The sequence below is a fragment of the Coenobita brevimanus genome, chromosome 94 (assembly GCF_032717465.1).
Source record: "Coenobita brevimanus isolate Jiangsu-jjx chromosome 94, ASM3271746v2, whole genome shotgun sequence".
Classification (NCBI taxonomy): domain Eukaryota; kingdom Metazoa; phylum Arthropoda; class Malacostraca; order Decapoda; family Coenobitidae; genus Coenobita; species Coenobita brevimanus.
This window is the reverse complement of record NC_137047.1, coordinates 37,553,748-37,578,346: the sequence shown is the minus strand read 5'-3', so window position 1 is coordinate 37,578,346 and position 24,599 is coordinate 37,553,748. Positions and strand designations below refer to the sequence as shown.

The window sequence follows — 24,599 nt, the reverse complement described above, 5'->3', positions numbered from 1 at the left end:
GACAATTACTGCTAAAGAAATTCTTCGCCCCTTCAATACGATGACATTTTTCATTTTAATCAGGCCACCCTGAAATTATTTTACTGTCTGAGACACTTCTAAACAAACTGGAAGGGTTAGATTTTGCTTCTCATAACTCCTTCACCAGCTCTAGTTGGATAAAAGTGTCTACTGGTAGCCTAAATAAAATGGGAAATACTTTAGCAGTGTGAGTGGGTTAAGAACATTGTCTCAACTTATCTTCTCTGTTTTTTTTTTTTCTTTTTTTTTTTTTGCCAGACTCTGGGCATAGGCTTTACAGCCTGCTATCAAGGTCCAGCAGTCCTCCTACATACCATACACCTCTACAGGTCACCACTTCGGCGCTAACACCCACTGTCCATATTGAATACATGCTAGGGCTGTCTCATACAGGACTGGTGTATTGGTATTAGCGGGGGTATTTTTTCGACATGTCGGCGGGTCTTCTGGTAGATCAGTAAAGCCTGATTTAATGAAATTCAAATCCTTAAATTATTCCCTGCCCCAGTGGGGCTTTGAACCTGGGTCCGTTAGGAACTCAGGCCACCTCTCTACTGATTGAGCCACTGCCTCAATAAAATATTCTCCACTGTCTCTCACATCCTGAACTCTGCTGATTTTCTGCTAATCCCTTTGCTTCCTTCAGACACTATGCTGTATTTGGTATCCTCCCTCAATTTCATGTTTGTTCTAATCTGATGACAATCCCTAACCCTGTTCAGCTCAGTTGATGGTAATGTGTGGTCACACTGGTGGGGCAATATTACCAGAACCAAGGAGACTTATTCCTGACTTATAACTAGAGCTCTCCTAATATTATGCAACCACAACTTTGAGTTATGGGAGCAGCTGAGTTCCTTCATGTGAAAACAAACTGATTACAGTGTTCTATGGAACTGTTACTAGAATCACCCAACCATCATCAATTCTTTATCATCCCATCAGGGGCATAATGGACCAGAGCTAGGTTACTTAATCCTGAAATTTAAGGCAAAAGTGACCAGCTGACTTCACCTGAGTACCAATATGTAAGCATTAATCCTCGACCAACTCAGGGGCATTAATTCTTATGGGCCACATCCAGCTGAAGTGTCTGTACCGATCAAACCATCAGGCATCAATTTATTCGCATCAATTTATTCACATATAATTTTAAATGAATTCTCTGCTCCAGACTGGCAATTAAATATCAGTACAGTAAATCGTAAATCGTTATGCACCTGTAACATCACTGCAAAATATTGATACCACCAGTAGTAATTCATAATACTGTAATGTACTTACTAATGTAATAAAGCAACAAATTATCTGTCTGACAAACCATACATATAAAATGGTCAGGCTGAGATGTAGCTGGGTACTAGCTACACAAGGTACCTAACAATGTTTGTTCTTAAGCCCTTCAATTCAATGATGTGCTGGAGAGGAACATTTTCATAAGGTGGCGATGAAATAAATAGGTGGCTCCAGTGACAAGCTATACAAACATCCCTAAACTCCCTTCCTTTCCTTCTAAAGAAGGATGGCAGGCTGCAGGAGAAAGGCAACTTCAACCTGCAGTCCACCAGGTTTATGTTCAGACACCTACGGCTACAAAACAACAATTATGTATATCATCCTTCCTACCTTTAGATTATATTCAATTCAAGACAGACCTCTGGTGATGAGGGGGTTATTGATGGTTAAACCCAAATGTTCCAGTTTGATGTCTCAAAAGCTGTATATCATCTGATCGTTTTGTTTCATTTTTGAAGGCTCCAACATGCTTCCATGCGTCAGCCTTGGTCACCTGATGGCAGCTCTCTATGATGTTCGATCTCTGGCAGCTTCCCTATTCAGTCCCTTATCCCTGAGGTCACAGTCAATGACCTCGTCCCAGGTAATTTACAGTCTACCTCTCGCAACCTTACCCTTAACATTATCACTTCTCACTTTCTGCACCCAAGTATCATCTCCCATCCTCTCCACAAACCCAAACCATCTCAATCTACCCCTCCTCATCACATCACCAATACACTCCGGTCCCACCCTACCTCTCAACTACTCCATTGTAAACCTAGCCTCCCAGGCTTCGCACTCAGGGACGCACAGCACATCCACCTAATCATTGTCATTTCTGTACGTGTGAGACCTGGGCAGTGAAGGAGGAAGACATTCGCCGGCTCAGACGTACAGAAATGACAATGATTAGGTGGATGTGCAGTGCGTCCCTGCGTCCAAGGCCTGGAGGGGCTGGGTTTACAATGGAAGAGTTGAGAGGTAGGATGGGACTGGAGTGTATTGGTGTTGTGATGAGGAGAGGTAGATTGAGGTGGTTTGGACATGTGGAGAGGATGGGGGATGATAGTTGGGTGAGGAAGGTGAGAAGTGTTAATATTGGGGGTGGGGTTATGAGGGGTAGACCGAGAAAGACATGGGACGAGGTCATTAAGTGTGACCTTAGGGTTAAGGGACTGAACAGGGAGGCTGCAATGGATCGTGCAGCATGGAGAGCCGCCATTAGGTGACCAAGGCCGACACATGCAAGCATGTTGGAGCCTTTAAAAACGAAAAAACGAAAACGAGAATGCGATATCCTCTTCCCTTACTGCCCGTGTCTCATTACCATACAGCATTACACTCCTAACACATGCTGCATACAAAGATCCCTTAGCACATAGGGAGAGCCCTCTCAATGTCAGGAGAGGTAACAGCTCCATGAACTTCCAACCACTCTTCACTCTAGCCACAGAGCTAGCTCCAGCCCCATCTCTAGCACATAAAATTTCTCCCATATAACAAAACTCTTCAACACACGAAAGAGACTCACCACCAAGTTCAATTATTTCACTCCTGGCAATCTCCACATGCTCTCCCCGACACACCTGATACATGAAATCAGCATTATCTTGCAGTCTACCTCTAATATCACTACACCTCTTATGCACCCACTTATCACAAACTGCACAAAATGGAATTCTACTTTCCAAGCCTTTCTGACAAATCGCACATGGCCACTCTCTCTCTTCTTTGACAGTACTGCCACCAGCCCTAGATACCATCACTTTTGTTTTATCTGCATGTCTTAAGCCCTTATGCCCCATACCATCTCTCCACTTCCTAAATCTTTCCTCCGCCTCCCTTTCTTTCTCTGCAATCAAACCAAATCATCAGCAAACAATATCTCCCACAGGGGTCCATTTCTGAAGCCACGTGAGAGGGCTGAATTCAAGTACCATGATACACAATACGGGGCTCAAATCTGACTCCTGGTGCACACCAACATTCATGGAAAACTCATCACTCAAATCTCCATGCACCCTTAACTGGGTGCGAGCACCCACACACATGGCTGTAACTACCATAACCAACCACTCCTCAATCCCAAGCTTTCTCATTGCCCACTTCATCATCTCTATGGGGACTCTGCCAAAGGCCTTCTCCAAATCAACAAAAACAGAGTAGAGTTCCATTTTCTTTCCTATATACTGTATTTTTCTTGAAGCTGTCAAAGAATGTGGCATCAGTGGTCCCTTTGCCTGGCATAAATCCTAATTGCATCTCCTGAATATTCACTCTTTCGCTAATCATACCTTCTAGAACTCTTTCCATTACCTTCATTATCTGGGCTAAAAGCTTTATACCTCTACAATTTCCTCTTTCCACATCATCCTTCCCCTTGTACACACTTACAATTACACTCTTCAGCCAATCATCTGGGCCAACACACTCATATATACTTGTATTTATCAAGTCAGTGACCAACCCCACTCCTGTGTCTCCTGAGACTTTCAACATTTCAGCAGTCAACCCAAAAACACCTGCTGCCTTCCCCACCTGCATCCTGCCTATTGCCTTGCTCACACTAGCGGCGTCAATCAAAGGCCAAGGGCCAAACACCGAATCTGCTGGCTCCAAATCTTCCCTGTCCCGGCCAAACTCCTCATTCAACAACCGGTTGTAATGCTCTCTCCAGGCATCTTTAATACCCCCACTGTTCACCATTATCCTTTCCTCATCATTCTTCACACATTGCTCACCTATGATGTCCCTATTCTCCCTCTTCATCTGATTTGCCACCTTAAATATCATATTCTTCCTTTCCACATGATTTAGGTTATCAAGTAAAAGTCTCTGTGACTCTGACTTTGCCCATAAACCTTTTTTCTAGCCCTACACTTGGCAGCCAAGTATTCCTCTTTGTTACCACCCTTCTTCCATTTCCAGAAAACTTTTCTTTTCTCCTTAACTACAGCTTCTACACTCTCATCCCACCACCATGTTACTTTATGTCTTGGGGGGCCCCTTGCCCATCCACACACGGAATCAACAAGTCTCAAGAGGTTGCTCTTGAGGGCTCTGTGCTGTTCATTAACACTTCTGTCAATGCCTCCCTGTTTAGCCACCACTCTCCTCATCTTGCCATAGAAGGCATCCCTTATTGCTTGGTTTTTCAGCTTCCATAATTTCCTCCTAGATGCATACGTCCTCTTTTTCATCACCCGCTCCTTAAGCACCGTGTCACATATCAGTAACTTGTGTTGCTGCACACTATAACTTTAACATCCCTCACTAACCTCCTATCAGTCCTCCTGACCAGGAAATAGTGAATCTGGCTGCTGTTTCCTCCAAACTCATATGTAATCAACCTACTCTCTCTCTCTTCTAAAATGTGTTTTGCACACAATCACGTTCATTGCCTCTTGAAACTCAAGTATCCCTTCCCTTTCCTCAATTCTTGTACAATATGCACATCCCCCCGGTATTCCTCCATATCCCTGAGCTGCTTCACCTACATGACCTTTCAAGTCCCCTCCCAAAACTACAACCTCATCATTCTCCGTACCGTACCACATACTACACGCAGGAAGTCACCCCAAAATCTATCCTTCTGTATCTCATCCAAGCCAGCTTGTGGCGCATATGCTGACATAAATGCAAACATAATCCTACTGAACAATAAAACATGTCACTAGAATGCAGAGGTTAAAATGCTAGTTGTGACACTGCATGAATCATATACTGGAAGAAATGCATAACATGAATCATATATTGGAAGAAAAGCATAACATCATTCTAACACAGTTTCCCACATTCATAAGGGGCTGGGAGATCCACAACAAGGTTTATGTTGTCAATACAATAACAAAACATAAGGTAACAACTCACCACACGCTGCTGGCTCGTGGTTCAGCTTTGGACGAACACCATAAGCATGGAGAAATTGAGAGTACACTACATCACCATCCTGAGTGAGGGAAAGAAGAAGGAAGGGCATATTATGAACATACAAAATGTTACTGATGCTATTGCTGCTGTGGCCCCAGACTGATCTAAATGCAAGTCTGGTGGACTACAAGCTGAAGCTACCCTTCTCTAGTGTTCCACTCTCCTCCCTTCAGGTGGTCTGAAGGGAGATGAGAGGTGTTTGTGCTGTATAAGTGGGCACTGGAAGCACCCAGTTATACTGGTGCCGCCATGTGAAGGCATCCATCTCCAACATCAATGTATATCACAAAAAATACAACTACACAGACTACAAAAAAAAAGACACCAAGCATCTGTACACTCATAAAAACAGACTAATGCTGATAACTCTACTGATGATACTTTGTACCACTGCACCCTACACAAGATAGGCAACACAATGTCACACTAACACTGACACAACTGACACTTCAACAAGTACAGCAAGTCCTTGTTATAAGCAATCTTTTATGAAATTTTTCACTATTATGTCCTCATAAGTTACAGAAAAAATGCCTATTAATTCTCTACTGCCACAGTCCCTCTCCTATAATGCTGATTTGTCAGTTTCCTCCAGTTAATGGTACAAATTGCATGGCAAAAGTTGTAATATTCTGATATACAGTACATCCCTGACTTACATGAAGATTGTCCACATATCACAGTATGGATTCGCTCAGTTACCTCTGTGTCACAGGTCTGCTCGGTCACAAGAAATTGTTAAGTTGTTCAAGGACAACCATAATTTTTTTTTTTTTTTTTTTTTATTATAATATTTTTGGCAGGTGGGGGCACTCACCATCCATTCACTTGATGTAGTGCAGCTCTCAGGTGACTGCCCTTTCCTCTCTTCCTTCCTTTTTTCCTCCCTTCCTCTTCTGTCTTTCTTAACTTCATTCTTTCCTCCTCTTTCTGTTTATGGGTGAATCTACACTGAGTGACAAGCCTAATGGTTCCCTATACACTAGGAAACCATTTACTATGCTGGGTGATAAACATATAACTAATTTATGGTGCCTGGTGGTTTAGTGGATAAATAAGGCACTCCAATTGGATTGAGCCAGTGCAGGTTTATATCTACAGTAAGGGATGGTTGGGGTTAACCGCTCACGTAATGCCACTCTGGGATGACAGAGGCTGGCCACTCTCATCTTAAATGTCCGTACCAACTTGCCTGGCCCCAGGCTCCTACACTCCTCATGGGGTACCACATGATTAGATGATGAATGAATGAATGAATATGCTTGACCTCCAAAAAATATTTACTGGCAAGACTTGGTCCATCATATCTGCAATTACAGTACAGTACATGTCCACCTATATATTACGGGTAAGGATTAACTACACCATCCATACAGATATGGTAAAACAGACAATCTCATATTTTCCCCTGGGCCTGGGGCCCAGAAAAAAGAAGTGTGTGGTAATCATTGGGGCATTTGTTTTTAGTGTAACAGGAAAAGTATACGGTAGGATACTTATTGACAGAATTTGAGAAAAAACAGAGGAATTAGTTGGAGAAGAACTGGGAGGCTTTAGGAAGGGAAAAGGTTGTGTATATCTGATATTCATTCTTAAATCTCTGGTGGAAAAGTTTCTAGAGAAGGGAAAGAAGTTGTATGTGGCCTTCATGGATTTGGAGAAAGCATATGACAGGGTGGGTAGACAAGGATTGTGGAAAGTATTAAGAATATATGGAGTAGATGGGAAGTTGCTGAATGCTGTGAAGAGTACGTATGAGGGTGCTAAGGCTGCAGTGCGTGTGGATAGTGAACTGAGTTTTTCTATTTGAGGGTTAGGTTGAAACAGGGATGTGTCATGTCTCCATGGTTGTTCAATCTGGATATGGATGGGGTTATAAAAGAGATACAAGGTAGGGCAGTGGATGTTGGAGTGGCCCTAATGAGAGAGGGCAGTGTTTGGAAACTCCCTGTACTGTTGTTTGCAGATGATACTGTGTTGTTTAAGTGAAGACAAAGGGAAGCTGCAAGGCTTGGTGGATGAGTTTGGGAGAGTGTGTAAGAAACGGAATCTAAAGGTGAATGTAGGGAAGAGTAAAGTTATGGTCTTTGAGAGAGGTGAAGTCAGTGAATGTACAGTGAGGCTGGATGAGAAGGAAATGGAAAATGTGAGTACGTTTAAGTACTTAGGTATTGTGATGAGTAAGGATGGAAGTTTGGAGGGTGAAGTGCTTGAAAGGGTACAGCAGAGAAGAAAGGTTGCTGGTTCCTTGAAGGCAGTGATAAGAAACAGGGAAGTGAGCATGGAGGTGAAAAAATTATTACATGACAGTATCGTGATACCAGCTCTAATGTATGTAAGTGAAACTTGGACGTTGTTCAAGGGACAGTAGTCAAGAGTGAGAGCAGTGGAAATGAGTTATTTGACAGGAGCCTGTGGAGTCACATGGAGACACAGACTGACAAATGAGGATGTGAAGGAGCATTGTGATGTGGATAAGGATGTGATAGGAAGCGTTAGGAGAAACACATTGTGGTGGTTTGGCCATGTGGAGAGAATGGAGAGTGAGAGACTGATGAGGAGGGTGTTTGTGAGTGAGGTGGAGAGGGACAGAGGGATAGGAAGGCCATGGATGAGATGGAGGGATGGAGTGGAGAGGTATATGAGAGAAGGGGGTGTGAATTGGAAGCAGGGCAGTGAAATGGCGGGGGATAGGGTGACGTGGAGGCGATTTGTTTGTGGCCACCCCATATAAGAGATTAAGGTGTCTGGCAATAGATAGATAGCCTGGGGAACAGGGGAATCCAAGGCTGGGCAAATCATAGTCATGCTTTTGAGCCAAGGAAACCACCTTATATCCCTGACATTTTCTATTGTATCATTTATAAAGGTTCCAACATGCTTGCTTGCATCAACCTTGGTCACCTAATGTCAGGTATCCATGCTGCTCAATCTCTGGCAACCTCCCCATTCAGTTCCTTATCCCTGAGGTCAAACTCTATGACCCCATCTCAGGCCTTTTATGGTCTACCTTTCACAACAGGGAGTAGACTGTAACAACACCAGTCGAACAGGGCGGAACTCCTGAGGTGGATAGCAAACTGGCAATAGAAAGGTGGAGCTTCCATTTCCCCAGCCTTCAGGACGTATTCCTAACCATCTCCGTTTGCTGCACATTTTCAGTGCTGTCGTTAACACAGAGAACGGACCAGCATACTCTCAGAGACATCTATCCCTAACTGTCTACACCATACTACATGCACGTTAGATATCATACCTGCTATTACATCTCCACCTTAACAATGACTGCTGCAATATCAATGGCAAAATACGAAGGTACCTCAGACTGCCACATGTGGCAGGGTAGGGCTGGCGGCACAGGGATCTCCTGGTCGTCATTAAGTTACTGTGCCAGCAGCAGCAGTTGCACCCAAAATTCATGCTCATCAGCGACAAAATGCGGGTTCGGCCTTATACTTTACCAACAACCATGACATTAGTATCAATCTAAAATCTGTTCACTTTTAAGCTGAGTCCACAGCCCCTCTAGCCCTATTCCTCACAGATACTCTACTGACTTATCTCCATACAGCTTTCCTGATTGCCATCTCCTTACGAACTTTCATAAAAAGAGTGGCACTTGTTGCTATGTAAAATCAGAATATGCAACTGACTCTGTCGTGAACTTCATTTCTACTAATTTTGATTACTATTAATACAAAGTAAATTACCTTAATATAACCAAATATACCACTTGGATGAATCATCTACTGATGACGAGGCAGTGGAAAGCACCTCCAAGCTGCCTAAATGTGTGGGCTCATCCAGTAAAACAAAAATGACTGAGCAAGGCAGCCAAAGGAAGAAGTACAGGATGAGTACTTCTTTGTTTTGTTCATCTGGGTCAGGCGGCGCGAGAGCCCGGTCACCACGCTGCACACCATCACCCTAGCCTAGCACTTCCACCACTCTGCCACCACGTGCTGTCTCGCCTCTGCCTCACAGCTTTGCCTCACCTCTGCCTCCCCGTCCTTCCTCCCCACAGCCTCAAACATTGGGGAAAGGAGGAAAGGGGAAAGGCAGGGGGAAGAAAAGCAGAGGTCGTGGAAGCAGCGTGGCTGCAAGGCCTCCTCCCCAACCTACTCCCCAACTTCCTCCCCATCCTGACAATGGTGACGGTGCCCCAAGTGGTGATGAAGGAGGCATGGACGGAGGCAACAATATGACCTGGAAGTGGGATGATGGGAGTGATTTTTCCCCCATTATTCATCCCTTCACTGCCGGGGATAAGGCTGGCTGTACTGTCGCTGACCTTACTCCAGCCTCAAGGAGGATTGATTTTTTTCAAGAATTTCTTCTCAAGGGAATTAGTCTTGGAAACAGTTTTCTTGACCAATGCCTATGCCTCCTTCTGCTGTGGGGGAGCAACACAAGCACACCACAGCTGCCTCTTCAATGACGACGTCTCTTTGGATGAGATGTACCTATTCTAGGCCCTGGTTCTCCTGATGGGCCTAATCAAGAAGAGCAGACTGCCACCCTATTGGACTGCTGACCCCATGATGGCAACACCTTTCTTCTGGAGAGTTCTGGGCAGGAACAGGATCCAGTATATCTTGAGTCCCCTGCATTTCTTTGATGCTCTCGACCTTTTGAACGTCAATAACTTGGACAAGATGCGAAGGATTCAGCTGGTTTTTGTTCACCTGAAGGAGAGGTTCTCTGCCTCTTTCTATCCACTCCAAGACCTCGTCATAAACAAGAGTCTTGTGTTGTGGAGAGGAAATATTTCCTTTAGGTAGTACATCCCCAGCGAGAGGCACCATTTTGGCTTCAAAATCTTCATTATGTGTGACTGCAAGACTGGATATGTGCAGGACATAGTCCTGCACATCGGTTCACAAACGAAGACTGTGGAGGACAGGACTCTTGGACTTTCCGGGACCGTGGTGAAGACGATGATGAAGTACTGTATCTTCATCGTGGGCACGTACTGTACCTGGATAACCGGTACACCAGCCCCCTTCTCGCTCGGTTCCTGCACCTGTAGGAGACAGGAGTGTTACCGTCACGAATAACAGGCGGCAGCATATGGTGCATGTGGGCCGGAAGCTGGCAAAGAAGGTGGTGATGTTTAATAAGGCCAATAACATCCTTGCCATAGTCTGGTACAACTGAGAAGTCAACCTTCTCTCTACAGTGCACCACCCACTGATGCACTGCACCAGGTCAATTGGCTATCAGAGCGAGAGTCGTGTGCCAGTGTGGAAGTCTGAAGCCATCATAGAATACAACTTCAAAATGAGGCTAGTCAACCAGTCAGATGCCATGATATCCAGTGATGACTGTGCCAGGCCCACGATGAAACGGTACATGAAGTTGTTCTTTCATCTTCTTCATATCACGGTCCTGAATGCCACATCCTCCACGCCAATACAACGGGAACCAGCGAAACCTTTGAGGAATTCATTACAGAAATGTGCAGGGAACTCATCGGCACCCATGGGCATGATTGTGCAGCTTCTTGTCAACCCCACGGCAGTGACACCCTCCTGCGACTCACCAGCCGTCACTTCCCCAGATGGTCCCTGCCACAGAGATGCGCAGGAATGTGCAGCGGCGCTGTCATATGTGCCAACACAGCACCAGCTGGCCCTGTACACAGCAGAAGGACTCACGCTACCAGTGTGTTCAGTGTGACATGCATCATTCCCTGCCTTAAGGAATACCACACTTTCCTCTGTTACTAACTGAACAAAAGAAGAGTGCAAAAAAAAGACACAAGTGAAATGTATCAATGTATCAATGTGTAATACCCCCCTGGGGGTACGAGGGTCTTTCAAGAATACTCCCCCAGTATCCCTGCTTGTCGTAAAAGGCGACTAAAAGGGTTGGCGGAGGGTTAGTGCCCCTCCCCGGAAAACAACTAACTAAAAAAACAAACAGTAAGCCTCGGACAAGAACTGACCAAACGATGACGACCAAGGATCGAACAAAGGACATGGTTATCGGAACGTGGAATGTAAGGGGAGCGAATGATGAGGTGAAAGAGAGAGAGATTGTCCAGGTGCTTCAGGGTGCGAAAGTGGATGTATGTGGAATAACTGAAACAAACTGGGGAGGAGAAAGTGTGAGAGAATGGGAGTATGGATGGGGTATATGTGCAGGAGTAGGTGAGAATGAGAGGGCAAAGGAAGGAGTATGTATAGTTGTCAGTAAAAGATGGAAGAAGAGCATAAGACAGTATGGATCACTTGGGTCAAGGACTGTGTGGGTAAAGTTGAAAGTTGGAATACAAATGTGGGCGATTGTGTGTGTGTATGCGCCAACGCAAGATCGTGCTAGAAGAGTGAGAGAAGAGTTCTGGACAAATGCAGAAGTGTGCATGGAAAAGTTTGGAAGGAATGAGAGAGTGTTTTTGATCGGTGATATGAATGGTAAAGTTGAGAATGTGAAGGTGGATGGAATAGTTGGTGAGTGGGGTATGCCTGCTGAGATAGATGAGAATGGCAGTGCATTAGTGGACATTTGTGCTGGGAGGGGGTTGGTGATAGCCAATACCCTCTTCAGGCATAAAATGATCCACAGGTATACATGGCGAGTGATGAGAAGGGTGGGTGGTGAACTGAATGAAAGGAAGGCAATGATTGATTATGTGTGTGTGGATGAAAGGATGAGAAAATGTGTAATGGATGCAAGAGCTTATAGAGGTTGGGGAAGTGGACTTTCTGACCACTACTTGGTGGTGGCCAGAATTAGGATTTGAGTAAGATGGAGGAATAGAAGAAGGGAAAGACGAGAGGAAGGAGTAGTTGCAAGGAGAGTGGAAAGGTTACAAGAGGATGAGAAAAATGCAGAGTATAAGAGAGAAGTGGAGGAACGATTAGGCAAATATGAATTGGAGCAGATAGGAGACGTGGAAGGTGTGTGTAGGATATTTACAGAAGAAATATGTGCAGCATGTGATGTGGTGTGTGGGAGGAAGAGAAGACGGAGGGGGGTGCAAGGAACAGCGTGGTGGACTGAAGAGGTGAGACAGGCTGTGGCACAAAAGAAGAAAGCATACAATGAATGGATGAGAAATAGGGGTTTGGAAGAAGTTGAGAGGCAGAACAGAGAGTTATATGTAGAAAGAAAGAGAGAGAGGTGAAAAGATTAGTAAGAGAGAGTAAAAAGAAAGTGGATGAGGAATCTGGAAGGAATTTGAGTGTAAAGTGGAGGGACTGTAAGAAAATGTTCTGGAAAGAGGTGAAAAGAGTAAGACAGGGTGGAAGTGAAGTTAGCAGGGGAGTGAAAGATAAAAATGGTAGATTACTAGTGGAGAAGGGAGAAAAAGTGAGCAGATGGAGAGAAAACTTTAAGGAATTGTTAAACAAAGAGGATAGAAGTAATGCGAGTATAAGTGGCTGGGGAATGGCTAGGAGAAGGAGGGAGGTGAGAAGACAGGAAGAAATCAGTAGGATAGAAGTTGTGGAAGCAATGAAGAAAGTTAAATCGGGGAAAGCCCCAGGAATTGATGGAGTGTGTGGTGAAATGCTGAAGCATGGGGGAGAGATAGTAGTAGAATGGATGTGGAAGATGTGCAGATTGGCCTGGGAGGAAGGTAGAGTCCTGGAGGATTGGAAGTCAGGAATAATTATTCCCTTGTACAAAGGAAAAGGGGAAAAAGAAGTGTGTGGTAATCATAGGGGCATTTGTCTTCTTAGTATAATAGGAAAAGTGTATGGTAGGATACTTATTGACAGAGTTAGAGAAAGAACAGAGAAATTAGTTGGAGAAGAACAGGGAGGCTTTAGGAAGGGAAGAGGTTGCGTAGATCAGATATTCACTCTTAGATCTTTAGTGGAAAAGTTTCTAGAGAAGGGGAAGAAGTTGTATGCGGCTTTCATGGATTTGGAGAAAGCATATGACAGGGTGGATAGACAAGGATTGTGGAAAGTGTTAAGAATATATGGAGTAGATGGGAAGTTGTTGAATGCTGTGAAGAGTATGTAAGATGGTGCGAAGGCTGCAGTGCGTGAGGATGGTGAACTAAGTGAATTTTTCTCTTTGAAAGTTGGGTTGAAACAGGGATGTGTCATGTCTCCATGGTTGTTCAATCTGTACATGGATGGGGTAATAAAAGAGGTACAAGGTAGGGCAGTGGATGTTGGAGTGGCCCTGGTGAGAGAGGATAGTGTTTGGAAACTCCTTGTACTGTTGTTTGCAGATGATAGTGTGTTGTTGAGTGAAGATGAAGGGGAGCTGCAAAGCTTGGTGGATGAGTTTGGGAGAGTGTGTAAGAAACAGAATCTAAAGGTGAATGTAGGGAAGAATAAAATGATGGTCTTTGAGAGCGGTGAAGTCAGTGAATGTACAGCAAGGTTGGATGGTGAGGAATTGGAAAATGTGAGTATGTTTAAGTACTTGGGTAGTGTGATGAATAAGGATGGAGGTTTGGAGGGTGAAGTGCTTGAAAGGGTACAGCAGGGAAGAAAGGTTGCTGGTTCTTTGAAAGCAGTGATAAGAAACAGGGAAGTGAGCATGGAAGTGAAAAAGTTACTACATGACAGTATTGTGATACCAACTCTAACGTATGGAAGTGAAGCTTGGACATTGTTGGAAGGATGCAAGTCAAGAGTGAGAGCAGTGGAAATGAGTTATTTAAGAGGAGCCTGTGGAGTCACATGGAGAGACAGGCTGATGAATAAGGATATAAAGGAGCGTTGTGGTGTGGATGTGGATGTGATAGGAAGCGTTATGAGGAACACACTGAGGTGGTTTGGCCATATGGAGAGAATGGAGGGTGAAAGACTGACGAAGAGAGTGTATGTGAGTGAGGTGGAGGGGGAAAGAGGGAGGAGGAGGCCGAGGATGAGATGGAGGGATGGGGTGGAGAGGTATATGAGAGAGGGGGGTGTGAGTTGGGAGCAGGGCAGTGAAATGGCGGGGGACAGGGCGACTTGGAGGCGATTTGTTTGTGGCCACCCCAAACGGGATTGAGGCGTCTGGCGATAGATAGATAGATAGATAACTATCTCATAAGTAAGTGTAATAGGATAAGAAATTAGTGTTAGTGATATTATAACAGTAAGTGAAGTAAAATAAGTTACCTTTGTATTTTTTTTTTTTTTAATGTGAGGAAGAAAGAACCACAGGCAATGAGCCTGCGAAACTGTTCCTTCCAAGAGAAAAACAAAATAAAAGAGAGAGCCAAATTCAAGATCCGATCATTTCGAGATGCCTGGACACACTGCGTTTGAAAGACTGAAGATCATAGGAAGCAGAAAATACAGACAGAGGGAGACAATTCCAGAGCTGACCTGTTGCATAAATGAAGGACTGGGAGTAACGGTTAAATCTTGCATTAGAGAGCTGGACAGAAAAGGGGTGAAAGTTTGCTGCTAGACGGGTGCTACGCGTCCATCGTAGAGGTGTAGGAATGCATGCAGACAGTTCAGAGGTACAGTGACCATTGAAGTAGCGATAGAAAAGAGATAAAGATGCAACAGTGCGGCGAAGAGACAGAGGTTGAAGGGAGTCAGTAAGAGGCGGAGAGTTAATGAGACGAAAAGCCTTAGACTCCACCCTATTGAGAAGAGCTGTATGTGGGGAGCCTCCCCACACATGAGAGTTGTACTCCACGTGGGGGCGGATAAATCCCCTGTATAGAGTCAACAGTTGTGCAGGGGCAAAGAAGGAACGGAGTCAGCTTAGCACACCCAATCTCTTGGAAGCAGATTTTACAAGAGATGTAATATGATCTTTCCAAGACAAGTCCCGAGCAAATGAAACCCCAAGCATGTTCAATGATGATGCATGATTAAGTTGAATATTATTAAACATTAGTGGGTATACCTGTGGAAGATTTTGTCGGGTTGATAGGTGCAAAAACTGAGTCTTTGATGCATTAAAAAACACCAGACTATTTTTACCCCAGTCAGAGATACGAGCCAAGTCAGACATTACGTGTGCCATAGCCTCAGTCCTTGTTTGTTGAAGTAACTGCTGAGATGGACGTTGCAGGAACCAAATGGAAAGGTGAAGGGTGGAGTCATCAGCATATGAGTGGATACGGTTAGATGTAGAGCTTAGAAGGTCATTGATGAATAAAAGGAAGAGAGTTGGTGATAGGACAGAGCCCTAAGGAACACCACTGTTAATAGATCTAGGAGAAGAACGATGGCCGTCTATAACAGCGACTATAGAACGACCAGAAAGGAAACTAGAGATGAAGGCACAGATAGAAGGATAGAAACCATAAGAGGGCAGTTTGGAAATTAAAGATTTACGCCAGACTCGATCGAAAGCCTTTGAGATGTCAAGTGCAATGGGAAAGCTTTCGCCAAAGTCCCGAAAGGAGGATGACCAGGAGTCTGAAAGGTAGGTGAGAAGATCGCCTGTGGAGTGTCCCTGACAGAACCCATACTGATGATCAGAAAAAAGGTTGTGATAGGAAAGATGCTTTAAAATTTTTCTATTAAGAATAGACTCAAAAACTTTTGAGATACAGGATGTTAAAGCAATTGGACGATAGTTAGAGGGTTGCGAATGGTCACCCTTCTTTGGGACTGGCTGAATGAGGGCAAACTTCCAGCAAGAACGAAAGGTACAAGTTGACAGACAAAGGCGAAAGAGTTTGCCTAGGCAGGATGTAAGCACAGGCACAGTTCTTGAGAAAAACAGGAGGGACTCCTTCAGGCCCAGATGCCTTATTAGTATTGAGGCCTGTGATGGCAGAAAATACATCAGCTGAAGAAATTTTAATGTTAGCCATGAAGAAGTCAGAGGGGGGAAGTGTTGGAGGAACAGCACCGGATTCGTCTAAAGTGGAATTGAAGGAGAAAGTCTGAAGAAAGAAATCTGCTTTATCAGTAGAAGAAATAGCTACAGAGCCATCAGAGTAGAAAAGAAGAGGGAAGGATGATGAGGTAAAGTTGTTAGAAAGGTTTTAGGCAAGGTGCCAGAAGGAGCGGGAAGAATTCGAGTTAGAGAGTTGAGAGCATTTAGTACGGATGAAATTATTTTTAGAAGAGCGAAGAACAGACTTAGCACGATTCTGGGCAGAAACGTATAAAAGATGTGATTCAGGGGTGGGTTGGCTCCGGTACCTTTTATAAGCCCTCTCCTTGTTGTGGACAGTATTAGAACAAGCGTGATTAAACCAAGGCTTTCTTCCACTAGTCAAAAGGATATGAGGAAGGAATGTATGCTTCCATGCCCGAGAGAATACCCTCCGTAATGCGCAAGGCACACTCAGATGGCTCCCGGCCATGGAAACAATAATCATTCCTGGGAAAATCAAAGAAGTACTGCCTGAGGGTCTTCCAATCCGCAGCTCCAAAGTGCCACAGACGACGTTTCCCTGGAGGGTCCGCAGGCCGTACTGGAGCGATAGGACAGGTTAAGGTGATAAGGTTGTGATCGGAGGAGCCCAACGGAGAGAAAAGATTAACAGTGTAAGCAGAAGGATTAGTTGTAAGGAAGAGATCAAGTATGTTGGAGCTCTCTCCAAGGCGGTCAGGGATACGGGTAGGGTGCTGTGCAAGCTGCTCTAGGTCATTAAGGATAGAAAAGATGTAGGCTTGTTCACCAGGTGGATCAGTGAAAGGAGAGGAGAGCCAAAGGCGGTGGTGAACATTGAAATCTCCAAGAATGGAGATTTCAGAGAAAGGAGAAATGGATAGAATGTGTTCCATCGTAGAAGTAAGATAGTCGAAGAATTTTTGATAGTCAGTAGAATTAGGAGAAAAGTAAACAGCACAGATGTATTTAGTCAGAGAATAACAGGAAAGCCAAAGCCAGAGTGTAGAGAATTCGGAGGAATCGAGTTCATGTGTGTGTGTGCGCGAGAAAATATACTAAGTGAAATGATACGGTGGAAGAATTTTGCCACGAGAGAAAAGAGAACAGTAGTGTGTTGAGTGTGCGATGAAAAACAACAAGAGTGCGTAGAATTATAAGTTATGTGGAAAACAAATATTATGTATAGTATAATATGTGTGGGCACACACTTTCTACTAAGAAATGTAGAATAAGAAGTATTATGAACATTTTATGGGTAATCCAATTCACTCACTCGCTTGTCATAATGCGCCAAAGTACATAACTATGCTTGGAGATACTTCCTATATCATCTATAAACCCAACAAGAGTGTCCTCGGCTTGAATAGCATAGTTACTGATGAGGAAAATGGAGAGCTTCTGCCTCCTCCCACTCTGTGGTGGTGGCACTTTCTTTTGCCTCCACCAACCAATGGGATTGCCACGCTATGGGCGTGAAAGCTGCTTATCTGCAATGTAACGACAATGAGTGAGTTGTTCATTTACGTCCTCCACCTGAATATGCAAACAGTAAGCTGTGGAGACCAAGGAAAACGGTTTACGGCCTTTGTGATGCTGGTAGGCATTGGTACCTGCGCGTTAAAGATCAGTTGTTGAGTCTCGGAGCTAAAGTGTCATCACTGGATTCAGCACTGTTCTCTTGGAGTAATAGTGGCAAGATTGAAGGCATTATATGCATTTATGTTGATGATTTCCTTTGGGCTAGTACACGTGAGTTCGAGCAGCAAGTGATAAACCATTTGAGCCAAATATTCCTCATTGGCAGTTCGGAATCAAAAGTTTTCAAATACGTTGGTCTAAATGTCGTCTCCAACAGCGTGGCAGCATAACACTTGACCAGTTCCAGTACGCTTCGTCTTTGAAACCAGTCACACTGAGCAGACATCGTGCAGCAGTAAAAGCAGAAGAGCTGTCTGAGTCTGAGAAAACTGAGTACTGAGCGTTAATTGGGCAACTCAATTGGACTGCCACACACACTCGACCAGATACTGCCTTTGATGTGCATGAGTTGAGTATGACTAGCAACTGAGCTACCATAGCAGATTTGCTTAGGCTCAACAAGGTGATCGCAAGGGTGAAGACTGACAACATGAAGCTATACATTCCAAGAATGGGGCCACTCGATGAATGTTATATCGAGTGCTTTTCAGATGCCTCTTTTGCCAACCTTGTATGCAATGGGTCTCAGGAAGGACTTGTGATCTTCCTACAAGATGCTAGTGGGGCGAGATGTCCCTTATTCTGGCAGACTAGAAAGATCAGGCGAGTCGTCAAATCTACTTTATCTGCTGAAACATTGGCGCTGCTTGAATGTGCTGAAACTGCTGTATATCTCACCAACATATTGCGTAAGGTTTCTGAATGTGGAGATTTCAAGATCAAGTGTTTCGTCGATAACAAGAGTCTGGTAGACGCCCTTTACTCCTCTAGGAGTCTAGAAGACAGATGACTGCACATCGATATTGCTGTATTACAAGACATGTTGGAATGAGGGGAGATTGATGAAGTGTCTTGCATGGATACATCACAACAACTGGCTGACTGTCTCACTGAGAAAGGTGCTTCGACCAAGCGGCTGCGTGCAGCAGTCAGCTGGGACTAGAAGCATTATAGTACTTCAAGGGACACCACATATCTGTATGTGGTTACAGACTGGGTCTTAATGATGCTTAAACAAAAGTCTAGGTATTGGATACATAGTGTGTATAGGACGCCAATAATCCATTCAGTTTCGTCCTTGGCATCTTTCATCAAATTAAGAAGAGAGGACGAGAGTGTTAGTGCATACTGCTGTTAGTGTGTGTGTGTGTCGCACGCACTTGTTACGTTCCAAGTGGTGACGTCATCGGAAGGGTCTTGTGGTATGCAGGCGGAGCCCGTTTACTTGGAAGTGTGAGGCTGGTGAGTTTGGTTGTTTCGCATTCCAATACTCAAAATCAACCTAAATGGCTTCTGTGAGTACTTTTATGGTTGTCCTCCATGTTTTCTCATCATTTCTAACCAATCTAGTGAAAAAAAAAAAAAAAAGTTGAAAATTGGTCGGCACCACAGTTCCATAAGGGTCCAAAGTCTGACGGCACATGGCAGGTTAAGCACCATGTCACTTATCAGTAATTTTTGTTGATGCACACACTCTTCACTCTCTATAACTTTAACATCCCTCACCAACCTCCTATCAGCCCTCCTGATCTGGAAGTAGTCTATCTGTTTATCATTCCCCCCTGACTCATATGTAATCAACCTACTCTCTGTTTTCCTAAAATGTGCGTTCCACAGTCATGTTCTCTGCTTACCCAAATTCAAATATCCTTTCCTCTTCCACATTCTTTGTACCATCCCCCATTTATCCCTTCATATCCTTGAGCTGCTTCACCTACAAGATCATTTAAGTCCCCTCCCAAAACTACAATCCCGTCATCCCCCATTCCACTTACTACACGTATCAAGCCGCCCCAGGATCTACCTTTTTCTACATCAGCCAAGGCAGCCTGTGGAGCATAAGCCAATATAAACAAAATCGTAAGCCTACCAAATGAAATTTTCATTGCTATAATCCATTCAAGCACCCCCACTGCATTCATGATATACTTCACCCATTTTCCCTTAACTAGCACACCCACACCACCATATTTTTTTTTTTTTTTTTTTTTTTTTAAATAACAGAACGGAGGAAGGAAAAACAAATGGAGAAAAAAAATAATCCATACACCAGATTACTGGCGTCCTCTGTTCATAAAATATCTGTAACAGTTAGACTTGAACAGTTGTAGGTTGAAATTTGGAGGAAAACAACTCTGGGGAAGTGAGTTCCAGAGAGATGCAGTTCGGGGAATGAAAGAATTCTGATAGGCAGAAGTTCTGCAATATGGTTGAGTGACATTCCAGTCATGAGCGCTACCAGATGCCCGTGTAGCACGAGGGAAGGCATGGAGAGGTGGCACCATGGACGCAACTTCGTCTGAGCATTTGCCAAAAAAATATCTGTAAAATAATGCAAGGGAGGCAACATTCCTTCTTACTTGCAGGGGAGGTAGTTTATATGTAATGGCAGGGTTGTTAATGATTCTAACAGCTTTATTCTGAATTTTGTCTAGTTGTCTTAATGCAACCTCTCCACAACCATTCCACAAGGGTGAGCAATATTCAAGCTGAGAGCGCACATGACTCTTATAAATTATAGCTAACTGCTCATCGGCGAAGAAGTTACAGACTCTGTACAATAATCCAAGTTTCTTTGAGGCGGTTTTAGCAAGTGATCTGACATGAGAGGTCCAGCTGAGGGCACTGTTAAGTGAGACACCAAGAATTTCAATACTTTTGGAGATGGGAACATTAGTAGCACTGAAGGTAATGTACGAATCTGGCAATATCTGTCTATTAGTAAACTGTATATATTTAGTTTTACTAGCATTAAAAGAGACAAGGTTGTTTTGTCCCCATTCAATGATTGTAGATAGATCTTGATTTATGGAGATGGCTGTATTGAGTTGAGAGGTAGAGATATTAGACTTTGTAAATGGATGTCTGAGTGTGAATGAACTATGTAGTGTTGAGTCATCTGCATATGAGTGAATGGGATTGTGAGTGACAGATAAGAGATCATTAATATGAACCAGAAATAGGGTTGGCGCCAGAACTGATCCCTGCGGCACGCCGGCGTTAATTGAGTGGAAATTCGAATATACATCATCTACTTTTACTCTTATTTTCCTGTCACTAAGATAAGAAGAAATCAAAGGAACAAAAGACGTTAGTCCATAGCAAGGGAGTTTGGACAGCAGGGAACGGTGCCATACTCTGTCGAAAGCTTTAGAGATATCAAGAGCTACTGCATGAGTTTCTCCAAAAAGATCAATTGATTGATGGATGGTATGAGTTAAGAGATTGAGTATGTCAATGGTGGATCTTTCGTGGCGAAAACCGTATTGTCTATCATTAATTAATTTGTTGGATTCAAGATGTTTAACAATATGCTTATTAATTAAAGTTTCAAATACCTTACCAAGAGAAGATGTGATAGCTATTGGTCTGTAATTGGAGGGGTCAGACGAACTTCCTTTCTTCGGAACTGGGTGGATATTGGCTTCTTTCCATGAATTTGGGAATAAAGAAGTACGTATGCATAGTCTGAATAATTTAGCTAGGACAGAGGCAAGTTCAAGGGAACACTTTTTCAAAACAATTGGCGGAATTCCATCTGGACCTGGAGCTTTGTTGGTAGGTAAATTGTCTAGGATGGATTTTACAAATCTTGTCTGTATCCATCTGCACTTCCCTGCCAAATAGCTTATACCTGCAATCCCTCCCAGCAATCATTCTGGCTAATCCTCCCCTGTGCCTAACTTCATGTACACTCTCTCAAAAAAGTATTGGCCCCTTTGGGTGTGATGGCTGTGAAAATGAGCAACTTACGCAGACACACGAGTCTATAGATGTGGTGCCTCAAAACACATACCACCCAGTAAGTGACTCTTTCTACAATTTTGAGTTTTAAAAATTACCAAAGATAATATTTGCACTTAAAATTACAGGATGCCCCATATATCACAATGCTTCATCCATGTTTCAGAATGATACGTGCTGTAAGAGTGCCGACACTTTTTTGGGAGAGTGTACACAACCAACATCCACCCACTTCCTACTCATTACCTCAACTACTTTCCACTCTACCTTTCAAACTACCCATATTCCAACATACCACTCTGATCCACTTGGGTGATTTAGCTTCCTCAAGCTTGTGCTTTTTGTGGTCATTTTTTTCAAGTCAAAAATAAAATAAGGGGGAGAGATAGACTACAGACCCCACCCGCCTGCACTGTCCCAAGTCCAGGTGTGGGACCTGGGACCCACAGCCCACCAGCCATGACCAGTGGCTGTGGCAGTGACCTTGGGGCACCTTTCCGGGACAGCTACAGGAACACCCTCCAAGTGTGCCCTGGCAGTGCAACTGCCCTGCCATTATGTACCCACTGATAGGGCAGCCTCCTGGGGCACTACTCCCGGGTTTGGTCTCCTCTCTTTTGAGTGGAAGCGATAGCCTGGGAATCAGAATGCCATATACTCTCTTGCACAGATCCAAACCCCATCCCACCCTGGTCTCCAAAACTATGCTGGCAGAGCCTGTGTCACACCTCCCCTGAGGTCTGCCACTAGGTAGCGGGGGCAAGTTTTCTGGCCACATGCTCTTGCTGGCGACAACCCATGTGATGTAGTGGGGTACATTGTATGATATGCAAGGGTAACAACTTCATTCTGTGTGGTGACTGTGGAGGACTGGAACATAAAGAATGTATCAAGATTCAGAGTATTCTGAAAGGTAAAATTAGTTATGAGCACTGAACCAGAAGTAAAAAGAGACTGTGAGGTCTGTCCATGACTGGAAGAGATTGAGGATGGCGTTGTGGTTTTCAAATGCGTTGATGAATATCACTGGTAATAATAAATATATAAAATAGTGTGAGTTTTACACCAGGTACCCTTTTTTTGGAAAAAGGGCTAAGACGTTGCCCCTGGGTAGAGGACTTTGGTTTGGAGCTAGTAGCATTTTATGACCGGATGCCCTTCCTGATGTCTACCAATGACCCTTGGGTGGATTTGATCCTCCGACCCTTCGGTCAGAGCGGAGCGCTCTAACCCACTGAGCCACGGCTGCTACTATTAAAAGAGATAATGATGCATAACCTAGCTCAACTGCAAGTCAGAAGTGGTTCAAACTTGTTCAGAAAACTGTTATCCCTAATGGCAATACAGGGACTCTTTCCAGTGAAAAGGAAAGCTGTACAGTATGTTTTGTGACTACAGAGTGAGATGGTGCGTGGTGAGAGAGGGAGAGAGAAAAAAAAAAAAGGTTCACAGATTTTTAATAGTTGTGCAGTGCAGTAATGAAAGATAGAACATCATGTGCAGATTAACAGGAAGTTTTGACACTGAGAGTGTTAATTTGGTGATCAGCAGGTGTAGGCTGAGGTAGTTGGGACACCTGCAGAGAAATGTGAGAGTAATCATGTGAAGTGCCATACAGACATGAATTTAAATGGGAACCTCATCCACAGAGAATGTGGGATGAGGTTCTGAGACACAATCTCAAGGTAAGAGGACAATTAAAATGCTATAGGAGACAGCACATCTTGGAGAGTACCTATCATGTCAGAATGACTAACACACAATAGCATGGAAAACTGCCTCAGCTTCTGGAAAGAATAACTTGCAGGCTTCCTGCTTATTTATTTATTAAATTTTTCCTTGCATTAAGGAAAAAAATGTACCTTCCACTTATTCCCTCAAAGTACACTGTATTACAGCTACTTTTACAATGTAAACTAAAGTTATATTTCTGTAACTACTGTTGTAATGCTGGACAATGATATTTACAGTTTTTTAATAAGAGGATGACAATATCTGTTGACATGATGCCCTGCAAAATTAGATTCCATAGCAAGTTCCCATTATATGATGTCACTTTTATGTTCTTTTTTTGCAGCTGAATCAATAGTAAATTCATTGATACCTAAAAAGTTGATTTGCCAGTTTTCTCAATTCATAGCAATACACTGAAAAAGTTGTGATATTTTGGAACACATACCTAACTATAATAAGGATCACCCTGTGTTCATTGTTTCAATGATGATCAATTTAGTAGGGAATTAATAGCAAAAACAACTTTATAAAAAGCTGGCTTTTAACAAGGACTTTGAATTTAATGGACCTTTTGGTAACTTAATGAAAATACTGTATAAAATCTAGTTCTTTACAACCTCCTATACTCTAATCCTATCCACAACTTGTCAGTATAGTGTCAATCCTGGTATCATCCAGCAATGAACTTACAGCTTGGCCTGGGTGCAGCCTGGTGTAAACATAGGGGCATCCCAGAAGATGGAGAGGACATCGGTGAACCAGCCATCCATCGAGGCCCTCCTGTATCTCACTATGCACATTCTGGTAGTGGCTGCTGAACTCAGATCGACGCACCTCCTGGAATATAAAGATGCCTCTTAGCTTGCTGACTGACTGAGAATCTGTCTACCTATAGCCAGATGCCACAATCCTGTACGGGGTGGCGATTTGTCTTTAAGTTATGGTAGTTGTTTTATGGGGAGGGACACTAAACCTCCACCAACCCACTTGTTGACATGCTGGAAACACATATGGGTTGGTTATATAGTAACCACCCAGCACTGTAAATGGTTTCCTGGCTTACAGAAAATCATTAGGCTTAGGCTTGTCAGTCAATGTAGAGCCACCTGAAAAGGAAAGAAGTGATAAAAAGCAACAGGAAAGATGGGAGAAATAGGCAGAGAGGAGGGAAAATACATAAAAAGAATGATAAACATGAAGGAAAAAGTGGGGAGCACTACATCAAGTGAGTGGATGATGTAGGCTGACCTAAAGTTGTAACTGGTTCAAGGAAGCATATGGGTATATGATGTGTGATGATACAAGATAAAGGGAACCTATGACGGCTGCATCTGCATAAACTGTATCCACTGCCACAACACATGCCAAAAGGTGTCCTGTATTTCTGGATACACTCCTTAACCCCTACATGCCTGTTGACGTGTATAGCC

The 24,599-nt window shown here is 43.7% G+C and overlaps 1 protein-coding gene across 1 annotated transcript in view; it reads right to left on the bottom strand.

Moving 5' to 3' along the window:
• Window positions 1-24,599, bottom strand: part of LOC145412924 (F-box only protein 30-like) — a 200,243-nt gene that overhangs the window by 49,177 nt on the left and 126,467 nt on the right. Inside the window, exons 9-10 of the mRNA XM_080282728.1 lie at window positions 23,860-24,006; window positions 5,170-5,248 (exon numbers count right to left, since the gene is read on the bottom strand). Coding sequence (XP_080138854.1) covers window positions 5,170-5,248; window positions 23,860-24,006 — 226 coding nt within the window. The remainder of the gene's footprint in view (window positions 1-5,169; window positions 5,249-23,859; window positions 24,007-24,599) is intronic.